At 41.6% G+C, this 14,672-nt stretch overlaps 1 protein-coding gene across 4 annotated transcripts; it reads right to left on the bottom strand.

Annotated features, from left to right (window-relative positions):
- Positions 1–2,409: 2,409 nt before the first annotated feature.
- LOC147903509 (uncharacterized) lies at positions 2,410–14,058 on the bottom strand. 4 transcript variants are annotated; one of them, XM_087399533.1, is made up of 14 exons: positions 13,741–14,058; positions 9,725–9,860; positions 9,498–9,634; positions 9,203–9,404; positions 8,837–9,075; positions 8,523–8,634; positions 7,973–8,117; positions 7,140–7,285; positions 6,696–6,868; positions 5,883–6,317; positions 5,720–5,778; positions 4,457–4,659; positions 3,734–4,260; positions 2,410–3,451 (listed from the first exon to the last, which is right to left on the bottom strand). In XM_087399533.1, exons 1-14 carry the CDS (start codon positions 13,948–13,950, stop codon positions 2,705–2,707), a joined length of 3,471 nt encoding a protein of 1,156 aa, XP_087255659.1. In that variant the 5' UTR covers positions 13,951–14,058; the 3' UTR covers positions 2,410–2,704. The 4 variants fall into 4 exon arrangements, with proteins under 4 accessions (XP_087255659.1, XP_087255652.1, XP_087255655.1 ...); XM_087399526.1 differs by having other exon boundaries at positions 2,410–4,260; XM_087399529.1 differs by having other exon boundaries at positions 2,410–4,260; positions 9,519–9,634.
- Positions 14,059–14,672: the final 614 nt, after the last annotated feature.

Genomic DNA, 14,672 nt, shown 5'->3' with positions numbered 1-14,672 from the left:
CTTGAGGAAGATGGAGGCTATAGGCACTCATCAGGGATCAAATGATGCATCAAGTCGCTGTTGCTACCACAAGACCAATTCGCCCTCCTCATTTTCGTCAACCGGTTGTGCAATCATATCCGAGGAGGCAGAGAAGGAGCTCTCTTGCCCCATTGGTTCATGCAGACATAGAGAGAACTGCTTGATGTTTACATACCCAAGCAAGCAAGCAATTGAAGCCATCCTCCTACGGGCACTCTGTAGGAAAGCAGTGCAATAAGAGGGTTCGCAAAAGAAATGGAAGAATGAGGCCAACAGGTGGCTGAATTGGGATGCAAGGTGCAAGGGAGTTGCTCCACTTCCATCACAAACATTCACGAATTGAGCAAAACCTTTATCTTCGATAGAGTGAAATTTTGCATGGATTTCGTTGCAGGAGAAGATGCCTAAGGGAGTTAACACACTACGGCCGCTGCCCAAGAACCCATCGTGGGCGAGCAATCTTGCCTATCTTTTAGCCTTAGGCATGCCCACGGGTGGCTAGTGTGTAAACACCCATGCGTATCTAATTGAAAGGTCTTGTAGAAGAGCCACTGATACTTCCAACCCCGACCAATCACAAATCCTAAATTTGTCAAATAAAAAATACTAAATTTTCTTTTTGAGAAAGCCCGCAGCATCTAACAACAAACTAATATTCAAGATTTTTCACATGGAATTTCTTTCTCCTCTTGCTAAACCCATGTTGTCCCTCTTCCTTCTCAATCTCCTCCTTCTTCCTCCTACCGTCTTGCTTTCTCCTATATTGCCTTCTTTCTACTTCATTGACCTCTTTTTAGATTGTTTTGTGTGTTTCCACTTATTAGTATTGTTAGTGGCATTATTAGTTTATTTAGATCGGTTGTATTGCTGGTCATGTGGGTCAACCATTATTAGGTGTTTGTTGCTAATCATGTAATAAAGTTGTGGCAATTTTGGCTATGTGTGCCTTGGCTAGGTATGGTCACATGTTAAGGTCTGTCTAAATGGTTTGCTAAGGTTAAGTCTATTGTGAGTTGCTAGATTAATTGTTTGTGTGGTTAGCTTCATTATCTATATGCAAGCATTCATGACTTTTGTACTTGGTGCCTACTTACATATGTGCTTATGTTTTTGAGTCTTTAAATTTGATGTTTTTCCCAAAAAGAGCATATAAATCCAATGAACTAGATTTTATTTAGGATTTACATGAGCAAGTTATCATGAATTTTTTATGACCCATTTAGAACCTATTAAAAATGGCTCCTCCCATTCACTTCCTTCCACTCACATTGTGATGGGGACAACTTTTGTAGCGTATAATGCAAATGATTTTACAAGAATCCCTTTAGACTTTTAAAGGTTATACTTTTAGTAATGAGCTCCATTCCTTAATAGAGTCCTAAATGACTTTCCAATGAGATCATTTCTACATCTTGAATATGAAGTCTCATTTAAAGCTTCAAACAAGTGGTATTGCGATCTTGGATCCTGATGGGATTAAATGCACATTCCAAAAATAAGCTGAGTGAGTCAACTTCAAATTGGACTTGTTGTTCGAAGATTACATGATAACCCATTAGCCCCATGGTAAGCAAACAATTAACCCAACTTTACGCACCCAAAAAGCAACAATAGGAGCATGAAGGCCAAAGTCAATATAGTGCTATTGAGCATTATTAAGTTAATGAGTCCAAGTATCAATGGGTGTCAATTATGTCTCCTCTTCTCATATGTGCAACATCTTCTCTTTTCTTCTAGATATTTATCCTCCTACCATCAAACTAAAAACCGGTGAAAGAAGTAAAATAAAAGCAATTAATATATAAAAATTGTGGTGGACGGGAGGGTGAGGGAAAGGGATAGGTTGCAATCATTAGGAAGGGTTGAAACTCTGTGAATTTCCATGTGTAATTTTTTAAAAACTAACTGTGTATTTCAATTGCCATTTATAGTGATCATCTTGCAAAAATTGCGTTTTAGTAGCTCAAGTCATTCAAAAGTGCTTGCTTTACCACCATACTAGGAGGCAATGTCGACACGCACTTGTGCGCTCCTGATAAAATCCATTTGGCAATATTAATGAAAAGGGTGCTCTCAATGAGGTGCAGCTACTATCAGCTTGGCATATCACTCGTGCCTCCGACATCAGCTTCTTGTTGATTTCCATGGATTACGTCATTAACAAGGTGATGGATACCAATTCGGTTTTATAGTACAAAGAGCGACAGTTTCGACAACGTAACGAGGATTAGTGGACATAAAAGTTGCATTTACCCTTTCTTTTAATAGGTTTCTTTCTTTTATTTGGCGTTGTGAGCTGCCCCTCGGCTCAAGATTCAAACGCTGTGGGAAAAGCTTATCTTGTGCATGAAAAAAAAAAACAGCCATATGCTCAGGCATAACTGTGCACGAAGAGCCTTCAAATGGCATGTTGGGGACATCAAGAGCAAGGTACGCCCTAACCAGAAAACCAGTTTTTACGATTGCTTGCTCAAAATTTTCTGCCATCCTCGGAGAAATCTTGACATCGAATCTCCACAGCAAACCCTTTTTACAACTGTGAAGAACCTTCCCTGTGTACACCCCTTCCAAAGAATTGTTTTGATGTAGCAGCGTATAATTTAGCCGGTCGTATGTTGAGAGACCACGTTTAAATTAATTGATGAACCAAACTTCGGAACTGAATCAATGTCGAGGTAAATAATCATACTTGTGAACCATATGCGGCAGTAACAATGTCCTGTATTGCAGACTGACCGGCTAGTTTGCCCAAGCTCCCGGAAGAAGGGGTAGCTGCCGCAGTAGGCAGATTAGGAGACCCCCTCTCTGAGACGATTTCTAAATCATCGTCCGATAAAGAATCGTCTGAATGATCCTGTCCGACATAGCCACCTACTCTTGTAAGGGTAAGTTGAGAACTAGGGCTTGCCATTGTTGATAACTGCTCTAATGAATTTGTTAAGCCTGTTGAATTGTCTTCCTTTCTAACCTTTGGAAAGCTGGCCTTAGCAAGCTCCCTCAGCGTCTTGAGCTCAATAGATTTGGCATCAAGTTTGACACCTCGTGATCTTTTTCCTTCCATTGAGCGGGATACATTCCATTGATTCCATGGTTGCCCTTGATTTTGGAATGAATCAGCTACGATCTCTCCGGACATGGGACCTTCACCTTCAATAAGTACTGAACGTATTGTCCTGGGATCTATGAAAGATGGAGACCCTGGACTATAGGCTGGAACAACTGTTTCGGGCGTGATGGCTAAGTCAGGATCAGTTTGTGATACAAACCTCTGCTTTCTCAACTCCGTGTCAGGACTCGGTTGCACAATGGGCACAAGACCTGTCTTAGGCTGAGAATGCTGAGTGATAAATTTTCGCCATCTTTCTTGTGGCAAGAATGGCAAGAAAAGACCCCGACCCAGCATTTTAACACCCAATTTCAAAGATGGCTCCTGAGAAGGTGACAACATCAGAAGCTGATTTGTTAAGGCATACCACTCGTTAACCAACTGCACGACCAAGGTTATAAGAAGAAGAGCCAGCATCACAATGCCAATGCCTTCGTGATGATCTAAGGGATGGGCAGCAACCAGCAGAGCAAAACACAAAGCAAACATAGTTGCTTCGCAGAGCAAGCTGATAGTCTCAACAACTTGCACTCCTCTTCTTATGTAAGGCTTAAAAGTCATAAGATATACAAGTTGTCCAATCGTAAAACCGAACATGACACTGACCTGACTCCACGAGGGATTGGACTGAGAATATGCTCCAAATACAAGCCCTAGTGTGACACGTCTTGAAAGGTCGAATACAACATAGCCAGCTCTCGCAGCTCCTACCAGGATTTCAGCGCATGAAACTGCAGAATTTTCACTTTCATCATCAGAGTTTACAGCTCTCTTTCTCCCTATGCCACTGGAGCCACTATCTATCCACTTCGGTATTCTGCTCTGATTCATTGCATCCAGTAGTTCAAGCTTTGTGGGACCTTTACGATCTTCAAAGAGCAGACCAAATCTTGAAAGAAAAGTTGATGACAAGTCCTCCTTGCATGTCCATATCCCCACAGATTTGGGACCCATGATAGCTACTAGCACCTTAAAGTGCCACGCAGGTCTGTCTGGTTGCCATCTAGCCTCGTTATACTGTACAAGCTTGCCAATAAAAAGTGCAATAGAAAGGAAGACAATTACTGATAGAAGAAAGGCTGCAGGAACTGCAAGTAGAATTATGCCCACGATTATGCCACCCGTTGTACCACCTGATGACAATGGCATTCAAAACAGGAACCACTTAGAGTAAAATGCATTCACGAGCAGTTTACATCACGTAAAAATATCCCAGAAAAGAAATAACTTACTAAACTTCCTTTTAGCTCCTTCATAAAAACCTGAGAGGCATAAAATATATTCCCAAAAGGAGCACTTAAGGTACAAAAGTTAGCCCGTCTGCATTACCTCTAATGAGGAAAGCCAGTGCTTGGCACATGCCAGGAAGGGCAAATATCAAAAGAAAGAGCTCAAATCTTGGAATCGAAAGAGCCCCTCTCATAGAGGTTTTTGTTCTCCATTTCAAAAAACCTATAGTACACAAATGCACAAAAATAAGGGCACCTCCAATCGCACCCAGCCAAAACATGTTCATTTTGAAGTCATGCCACCTGCAGACCAAGAGTTGCCGCATACAGTGCTACTGTAAGCATACACGTGAAACCAATGCTCAATCATTTCAATAACAGCAGTGGCAAAGTAAAGAACTGCATAGCTGAAGGCACAACCACCATATTAGCAGGAATTTAAATTTCCAAGTATATTTCTTATTTCAGCCTAATATCTGATCCCGCACAACCATGAGAGTTGCAGGTCAGAGTTGACACCTCTTTGATTAATTTCACTTCAATTTCAGCTAAAGAATGAGCCCATCAGCTCGTATTTAAAAATTTGTCAAATACACCCCCAAAGCCTATGTCCCTCAATCTTGCAAACAGACAATCAGCCACCCCTCATTTGCTTCCTCTAGTAGTAACTGAAATAAACCCCACCACATCTATCGCAAGCAGTCAGAACAAGAACTGACAGCATAGGAAAGGACTTATACATAATCTACAGGCCATTCTTTGAGGTCTCTTTGAAAGAACCTGGCTCAAAAATTCATTAGAACTGAGCTTTGCCACACTTCTGGTATACTTTCTGAAAATAAGGGGGCCGTCTCAATGAAGTTCATTGTTACTCTCAACAAAGACTGCTAGGTGCAATGCAAACAGCAGCATCCAAAATAGTATCTTGAATTCCAGCCAATAAGATTGGATTGAAAATCTAGCTATGAACATGGCAGTCTACCGCTCCCTATGTCATTTTTCCTGTAATACAATCACAGAAGATCAATTCTACTCGTATGAGAACTCTTTTGCCTTGTATCCTCTTAAGAATTTTGTAGCATATCATGGTTGAGACATATTTTGCACAGGTTATCCTTGAAATTTTATACATCTAAAAGACCTTTGTGTCTTGAAGCCCATTTTCAGCATGCTTTATGGATGACTTTTTGCCTTAAATATTTGGCTCTTACAACAGGTTGACAAGGACAAGTTCAGTACAAGATCAGAAATAGATAATCCACTGTGATGTCTTGAGCGTCAAGATACACAGTAAGATTAGAGGAATACTATTGATGAAGAGGACGTAAGGCCTTGCAGCCCTTGAATTTCATGCGTATATTACCCTGTGTATGTATTGACCCCAAGAAATCTGCCAGCTGCGAATAGCACCGAACTCTGGGCCTGCATGCATAAAAAGTTTTATGTAGTTCAATATGTGAATAAACATGGCCAAAAACAACATAATGCAAATAGCAGGGAGTGTCGAAGTTCAACATTAATTTTACCTCAAAATAGAACCTGTATTCAGAAGCAGTTAAAGGCTGACCAAATTCAGTCGCATTTACACCCAGCCTCCGCCTTCTCTGCTTTTTATGCATTGGGTGATTACACCCAATCCCTTGTAAGGGTACTTCATCCCCAACTGAAAAGGAGAGAGCAGATAGCTGTGAGAGACTTTCGTCATCGCAATTCCGTGAACAACCATTGCAGCTATCGTGCTCAGAATTTACAGTCCCACCTTGTTTCTTAGAAAGCAGACTCTCTAATTTCCTTTTTAAAACATGTACATCCCCAGACGCTTGACTTTGTTGCCTCTCCCAAGGAAGTTCTGCATGGGGGATGAGCCAGTGGAGACCTCTGGTAGTTTCAAGATATTGAATGGGCAAGCTGACAGTCATCCATTCAGAAAAAGCAAAGACTTGAAGGTGCCCTGCCATACCCTGAAATACTAGCTTGTCAGCTTCTTGAAAGAACATAACTCTACTTAATATCTCCACCAGCAAAGGATAACAAACTAATGAACTTGAGTGAAGGAGATGGAATTACAGAAAGAAGAAACAAGAAACAAGAAAAACTTAATTCACATCTACACGAGACCCCACTGCAGATGCAGCAGCAAATATTCCACAGGAGAGAGAGAGAGAGAGAGAGAGAGAGAGAGAGAGAGAAGGGAGGGGGGGGGGGGGTGAGGGGCGGCGGCAAGCTGACAATTTGGGCTGGGAAGAATCTCTGAAATTTCCTCTTTTGGCTAGGGTACAGGATACAAAAATTCATCATTATTCTTTTACAGATGGTTAAAGACAACTTTGCAAACTTACCAGCAAGTTTCTTGATGGATCGGATACAATAGATCCCACTGTCCCAGGTGTAAGTGCACCAGCTGCAGCTGAAGTTGCTGAGGAAACAGATAGTATTCCAGCAGCAAACGATGTTGCAAGCAGACTTGCTGTGGTGAAAGAATACAAGGCAATGGATACTGCAGGAACCACATCTGCAACCCAGCCACAAATATATGACAACATGATGCAAAGCCAACAGAATTCAACTTGACAACGTGGCATCGATTTAAAGCATCATAATTTTTAGCAGTCGGGGCACACATAATAATAGATTCAATTAGTTGGTTCAAAAAGTGCAAAGCAAATTAGTTGCCATAAAGTGATTTCCTGATCCATAATTTTTCCTAGCAAGTTTCTTCAATTTTAGTTCAATTAATGTAATTTTGAGCATATATATCAAGAGATTAGGGCAGATTGACATACAGTGCCTGACACGGATCACATTGGAATGCAGATTTGGGTTTCTCGCAATATCAGCAGTCTTGTTCTCGGTCACAAAGATTGTAACAACACTCTCCTCATCCACAAGAGCACGTAACATGTACGTGCTCTTAGACAATTCTTCAAAACTGCAAAGCACAGTTTCAAGCCCGTTCATCTTAAAATGCCCTCCATAAATCCTCCTAAATTAAGAACCCTCATGCCATTTGTACACACAGTCACAATAAATCGCAAGTTTGAACCAGAATTTACAATATATCAAGGTCTACAAACATAATTGCTTTTAGTTTAAGAAATGCCATCAGGGTTTGAGAAAGCATAAGAGATTGACAAAAGAGTAGACGGGGCAAAAGGATACCATACAAAATGAAGAAACCTTTGAAATAAAAGGGAGACAGATGAAGGCAGAACAACAGGAAAGTGAAGGAAAAAGTGGACCTCCAACATATGAAATACTCCACAACTTAACATGAACTTAGAAACCCTGCTACTGCAGCCTTTTCCAACAGAGATGAAATGATTGATGACTAAACTGTAAAGTGTAGGAGCAGTAGTAAGAGGGGAATGTTTCCAATATTTGACATTTAATCCAACACAGAAAACATGTGTAGCATTTCTTACTAAGTTCTTATCCATTTTGATTTTTCAAATTTCCTCATAATTTTGTCGAAAGTCGCTTACAAACTCCTCCTTCCCTTAGTTCTTTTGCTTATTCTACTAAAAAAATTTAATTTGTAAGATTGGATATATTCTAGTCTTATGAAGGTGTATATATCATTTTTAAATTTGATCTTTGATCTTTGCCATGCACCTGCCTTATGATATTGCCACCTGATATTGTAACACCTTGAGAGCTGAAAGCAAAAACAGGCTTTGTAAATCCAATAAGCACGGACACATGTCTGTCTTGAGTCTGTCCATGTGATGAGGTCGTTAATTTTACTTCGGGTCTGATCGAATCTGCAATGCAAAGACCGTTTTGAAAAAAATCAGTACTGTGCTTAGAGAGTATTGTGGCCCAAAGCAGTTACAAAAGAAGGTACAAAAAACTTCTGAAGTCAAAAATGGAAAATGTCCCAGAAAAGACAAAAAACAGACAGAAGATATCATAAAACAAATCTATGCAAAAACAAACACACAGATATCATAAAACAAATCTATGCAAAAACCTGGCTAGTGTACATGTTACTCTGCTTTTCCATTTCTACTAAGCCGAGACTGTGCGAGTGGGATTGCAAAGGTGTGTGTAATATATGAATGCCTGCATACGAGACACAGAAAGAGAGGGGGAAAGGAAGAATTGCAAGGAGGTGAGAGCAGGAGACTGGGAAAAGGGGGGGACTGCACAATAGGGAAGGCACAAACCATAGAGGAAAGTGACAGTGCCTGGTGGTGTCACGGTACTTCCAGCTCTGCTAAAAATTTGCTTTGTTTCAAGACTTACAGTGACCACAGCAACAGGTGTCACATTTGTGAGCTGGAAAGGATCAGTGCAGCATGGTAAGCATTATATGTGTGTTAATACGTTCTAAAAACCCAATGAGAGCATATTCTAGTTTGATATGCGCCCAAAAAGAGTACTTCCAACCGCCATCGATGATCGATGCATCCTACATCATTTATTAGAAATCCCATACAACTGTTGAAATTCATAAATGTTTTTGCAACAAGATCCACACCAGAAATCCAAATCGTCGATTTCCATGGCTCTTCCGGTGTGTTGCTTTGAGAACACCATTGCTTGCCTTAAGTGCATTCAATAGATCATTGCTTGAGTTTCTTACAGGCTGAGCAAAATCCAGATATATGACCAAATCAGTCTGCTTGTTAGTGGCCTGAACAGTTCTAGAAAGATTGTTGATCTGCACTCGGGAATCTGGAATGGCTGTCCAAAGATTAACCGTAACTGGCCTTCTATCTGTTCACATTCACACACACACACATGACTTTAAACATGGGCAATCCCATCTTTACGGCAATTGAGAGATGGCCAACAGAGGGAGACCTGAATAAATTGCAGTGTGCTGGAACGAACTTACACATACCAAAGTGGATAGTAACAGTCGACATTAGGCTTCTTTCAGTTGCATTTCCGGCTGTGTCCATGCAGAGGCCTTTAGCCAAACCCAATGTGACTCTCCCTGTTGGCCTATCACCTGAAAGTGAGACAACTAGGCTGTACTTCAGACCATCCTGTGTACTTTTAAGAGTGGATGGCAGCACCATCCCAGCGCCTGTAACTCTTAGCTGCAACATATTGGCAATCAAGTATGATGTCCTGTAATTAAGAAAAAAAAGACAAGAATATAAAAGAAAAGAAAAACAGGAAATGGCACTCACATCACATTTAGATGCACTCACACATGTAAATTGTCTTCCTCCTGTACATGGTGCACTAAAAATGATATCCACTGTTAACTTTGCAGCATTTGTGAATGCAGGCCCGGCATCAATTAAGGCTGTTGGTGCTTCCATGTCTAACCATATCAGTATACACATGTAAGAAACAAAGTCAAGTAGAACTAATTTCTCTTGAAAAGAAGGGCTAGCATTTTGAGGATACTTACATACAGCCCAGACGAACTGTTTTAATGCCTCTGATCCATTTGTTGAGTGCACCAAAACTTTGAAAGTATGTCTGCCATCAGGTATATCCATATATTTGGCCTCTTGAATACATGCGAAAGAAAGATTGCTGTCCAACTGCAGCAACGAGAAACAAATTAATAGAAGCCTATTCCAGGATCCTTATCACCAGAAGAAAAGAAACTGTGGCATCCAATTGCATTAACACTTGCAGCAGAAACAGGGGGAAATCAAACTCAACTGGCAGGATTAGCATAAGACATGCTAGGAGTGGAATAGAAAGAGCTGCAAAGCACTATAGAAGTCAACCCTCAGTTTCCATTTTTCTCACACTACTTGCCTGAGTGTATTCGATTGCACATGCACTAAAAACATCCATGTTGAAGGACTGACCAATGGCTAAGTGCATTCGACTGCACATGCACACATCCATGTTGAAGTCACCAATCGACCAATCGTTAACTATGGCTGCAAGCAAGGATCTCTGTCCCTAGCATTCCCCTTGCATCAACAGCTGCAGCAAATTTCATCTGCCCGCAAGAATGCATACACAGTCCTGAAGCTCCAATCAGAGTTCGTACAACAAGCAAATTGCTAAACATTCATCAGCTGCTAATGTATCTGCTCTATTCCAATGCTGTGCTCTGGCATGCCCCATGTCACGAGAGGCATATCTGGGAATATATTAGCAACATGTTAAGTGCCTGTTGCATGTCAACATCAATAGTGCTTCACCAATGATTTTGATGAACAACGGAGGGCTCGCACATATGTGCAGTAATTACAAACATCTCTACAAGACCACCATCAAAAACAGGTTTCTGATCCCCAGAATTGATGAATTGATGGGTAAACTTTAGGGTGCTCAGTATTATACAACAACAAGGTATGTGGTCGGGATATCAATGAATCAGATATTGCAGCCACTTCTAATTTGTGTTTTCATGATATCCTCAGAAGCAGGCATATCAAGTAGGCGCTGGGCTTATATTAAGGGTGCATCAGCTTTATGGCAACTTTTGGGTCTTCCCTCACTTATAGGACATTCATATGGCACTTTGCAATTGCAAAAAGGGCAGTCCCTCAGAGATCACCTGAAGAAAGATCCCTTCTTGTGGTCAATGAAGTACTTGCCACCTGTGCAGATCTGAAACTTGCTTTGACACATGCCCAATCTTTGCAAGCCCAGATTTGTCAAGACCATCCAATGGTGAAGACAAAGGTGCTAGCAGGAAAGGATTGGGATCCTTTTTAAGCCAAGAACATGGCATTAGCTTTTGACAACAGGAAGTTCAATGATACCTGGAATTCAGGAGAACACATGCAGAATTTCAGGGCAGAATACATATTTTCAGATTTTCCATGTCCACGGCAGTTTCATCCTGAGTTCAAGTTGCATAATGGCCCATTGCGGTTGGTTTACAATACCTCAATGAAGGGTAACACCAATACCATGCCGGCCGGTATTATGGGCCCTGCAAACATTATTTAGCAGGATTAGGCGAGTAGCATATCAATTGGAGCTACAATACCCCAGGATCATGCGCTGTTTCATGTGTCTCTACCGCAACCACATGAATCAAGATGTGCAAGTTCTCTCAAGGCTGCCATCTATGGATGAGGAGTATCACATCCTGTATATGCCCATCAGTTTCAGAGATTGAATCCTTTGAATGATGATGTCTTCATAGAGTACCTCATCAAATAGAAAGGCTACCACAAGATGAAAAACTCGAACAGCCAACAAGCATCGTGCAGGTTCAGACTTCTCTTTGTGGGCCAGCCACAGCTTCTAATTTCATGGGTTAGATTCTTTGGAAGATACAACTAGTATAGAGGGCAATGAGTAAAGGGATTAGCACAGAATTGTTAAGGAATGTTTGGGAATAGAGAGGGCTAAAAAGACACTACTAAACAAGTCAACTCTTGTTCCCAATGTATTCACATTGATGTTACCTAATCTCTCTCTCTCTCTCTCTCTCTCTCTCTCTCTCTCTCTCTCTCACTAAACAAGTCAACTCTCGCTCCCAATGTATTCACATTGATGTGACCAAATCTCTCTCTCTCTCTCTCTCTCTCTCTCTCTCTCTCTCTCTCTCTCACCACTTTTGCTGTTCTATTGCCCTTCTGCTTGATCCCTTTTCTTACGCGGCCTTCTAACACCCACCTGTAAGATTTAACAAATAATATAGAAGAAGCTAGAAGCACAATATGACTGTTATGTGTATAGTGATCGTCCTTTGAAAATGGCAGAATGCAAACAATCTCCCACAGCATCCGTTCAATATGACAACAATTCAAACACTTTCCCAGTGACAATTATTGGTCCAAATACCTTGCAGGCTTTACTCCATATTAGATATATAGCTTTTCTGATGCTTCATGTGTTGGATAACTGAGACGCAAGAAGATTAAAACCCTGGTACAATCAACTATTGTTTTTTTATCTGTATTCCATTAAAGGGAATTAGTTCAACTATGGTGTCATATTTGGGATGATAGATGGTGGAGGCAGCCAGGTCAAACAGGCCACAAAGGTGAGTTTAATATTGCAGAGCTTATATAGACAGCAAGCACTGGAAACAGCATCCTTTGATTTGAAGTAAGCCAGTCCAAACCGTACCAGCCCTGGCCCCTTACATGCACGTTCGATAAGGTAATAAAAGTGCCCAGAACTTAGATTATGAGTAGCAGTAACAATGTTAAAATAGAAGGCCACAAAGCATGTTTCAGAGTAGCACATTCACACTTTTCTTTTATCAGAGTCACAATTCAATCCAGAACCTTTAGTAAATGTCCCGTTAAAGGGGCATTATGTTCGTGACATCTCATGTACCGGCTCCTTTAGTTTGAGTCAAATGTCACGACATGATTTTGTAGTCTAGAATGTATTCCCTGGCGTCGACAACAGGATGGAAGAGTGGGATAATCAGATCAAAAAAGAAGAGCAATGTTTGCTCACTTTGAATAGCCTGAATGAGGAGTATGTGTATATTACTAAACCAACTCGTGCACGTCAGATAGCTTTTAGGCATGATGGGAGATAGAACAACTGGCCTTATTCCAATGGTCCTAGAGATACATGTGTCAGCAGATGCCCTAGATCCTTGTTAGAGGTTCTTAATTTCATAATTCAAAGGCACGCTTCTAATATGTCAGGGTGCCGAAATTTCTGATAGAAGTGCCTTGCTGAGTTGTATGATTAAAGGAAATAACCTGGAAGTCATGTTAGCAAGTCATGAAAGTTCTGGGTTGCTTTTCAGAGTCATGTTGTTGCGTTTGGAAAAACCCAACTTCCGGGTTATACTTTCATGCCTACACTCCTGCATGAGCAGCTTTGAACAACCCACACTTCCACTTGATCACAAGGACTAGCTACTGATCAAATTCACGAGTGCCCGGAGGTAGAGATGTTAATTTATTTTATCCACAACATTTCCCTCACACATGCACACGTTCTCTATCAGAGACCAGAGAAGCAGCGATATACCCGAATGTACATGAGTTCGTTAATCTGTATAGCTAAGAATTTATTCAGACAAAACACATATCTGGAAGGACTCCTTTAGGAAATGGGATCTTTAATGTTCTGTTTTGTCCTAGATTTCAAAGCCGGTCCAGGCGCAGGCCCACCCATTATGAACAAGGGCATGCATCAAGGACGGTGGATTCTGAGGTTTATTGGAGAGACAGCTTTGTCCTGCGACAAAAACAGACGTTTTGTTCATCTTAACAGCAATTGGAACCGTGACCGTTCCAGAGGTTAAAGAATTAGATTGCTATTGTTGCCTACGAAATTTATTTTATTGAATACGACAGAATGCTGGTTAAGTGAGCATGTGTTCTGACGAGAGACGAAGCCTCAGCCGCAAAAAGATTCTTGAGGTAATTTTACGAAACGGTGGAATTGAACACAAGAACAATGGCACCACACTGGAAGCAGCTCAAAAGGAAGGAGAAAGCGCAGACAAGACACGAGGAACATGGGAGGAGCTACCTTGCACAGGAGGGTACAGTTTCCACAAGGAAGTTCGCCATTTTGGGTTTGAGAATGGAAGGCAAAGGAGCTGCTTTTGCTGAATGAAAGGTGAGGAGGCGCACGTGTGAGGACAACTCGTACAGTAGACGGTATGCAAGCCGTAGGAAGGCTGGAATAGAGCAGGAGCAGCATCCAGCAGCTCATCTGGGGAGGTATGGAGGAATCCATGAGCTAAAGCGATGGTCATTCAAGAAGTGGGCATAATGGGTAGTGTGGATAACAACTGGGGAGGCGCATTTTTGAGAGATTTGAGGTTCAGAGGGAGTGTGGAGAAGCTGAGCAAAGTTCACTCCGTCACTGGGTTTCGGTGATGTGGTGGGCTGAGGAGAGGAGGGGAGGATGATGATCGGAGGAGAGTGAGATGAGCTGAGCTGAGCTGAGAGAGAGAGAGCAGAGCTGAGAGCAGTGTACGTAAGGAAATGAAGGGAGTGAGGGAGAAAGTGTGAAGAGTGAAGGGAAGAAGTAAATAAGAGTTGCGCGCGAATTGAAAAGAGGATGTGTCCCCATCGACGGATTCATGGGTCATGATTACTTCGATTACGGCGGCTCCTTGGGATATTTTTTTGGGCGCTCTTGAGATTGGAGATTTTTGTAGCCGACAATTAACTGGTAGATCCGACATGCCAACCCACCCCCTAAATTTGGGCCTCCCCTAAATTTAGTAGTCCCCCTCATTCCAGCAGCCAATTTATAGTAGTATCCTTCATCCCAGCAGCCATCACCGGACCCCCCCCCCCGCCCCCCCCCTTCTATATCATCATCACCGCTCTATCCTTGTATCTCAATGTCCTCTCGCACCACCCCCTAGACTCCGGTCTCACCCCCCAAAAAAAAAATTTAATTTAAATATACATATATACAAATAAGAAACATCGGTTCTAGCTTGCTTC

The sequence above is a fragment of the Dipteris shenzhenensis genome, chromosome 3 (assembly GCF_047967505.1).
Source record: "Dipteris shenzhenensis isolate YYH24624 ecotype China chromosome 3, Dip_SZ_1.0, whole genome shotgun sequence".
NCBI classification, from domain to species: domain Eukaryota; kingdom Viridiplantae; phylum Streptophyta; class Polypodiopsida; order Gleicheniales; family Dipteridaceae; genus Dipteris; species Dipteris shenzhenensis.
This window is presented reverse-complemented; position numbering and strand designations above follow the sequence as displayed.

Excerpts from the sequence above, each read along its gene's own strand:
- LOC147903509 (XM_087399526.1), bottom strand. The coding sequence starts at position 13,950 with ATGGATTCCTCCATACCTCCCCAGATGAGCTGCTGGATGCTGCTCCTG. Across the intron at positions 9,405-9,497 it reads TGAGTGCATCTAAATGTGAT|CTAAGAGTTACAGGCGCTGG; the intron begins GTGAGTGCCATT and ends AATATGTTGCAG. Across the intron at positions 4,261-4,456 it reads ACTGGCTTTCCTCATTAGAG|GTGGTACAACGGGTGGCATA; the intron begins GTAATGCAGACG and ends CATTGTCATCAG.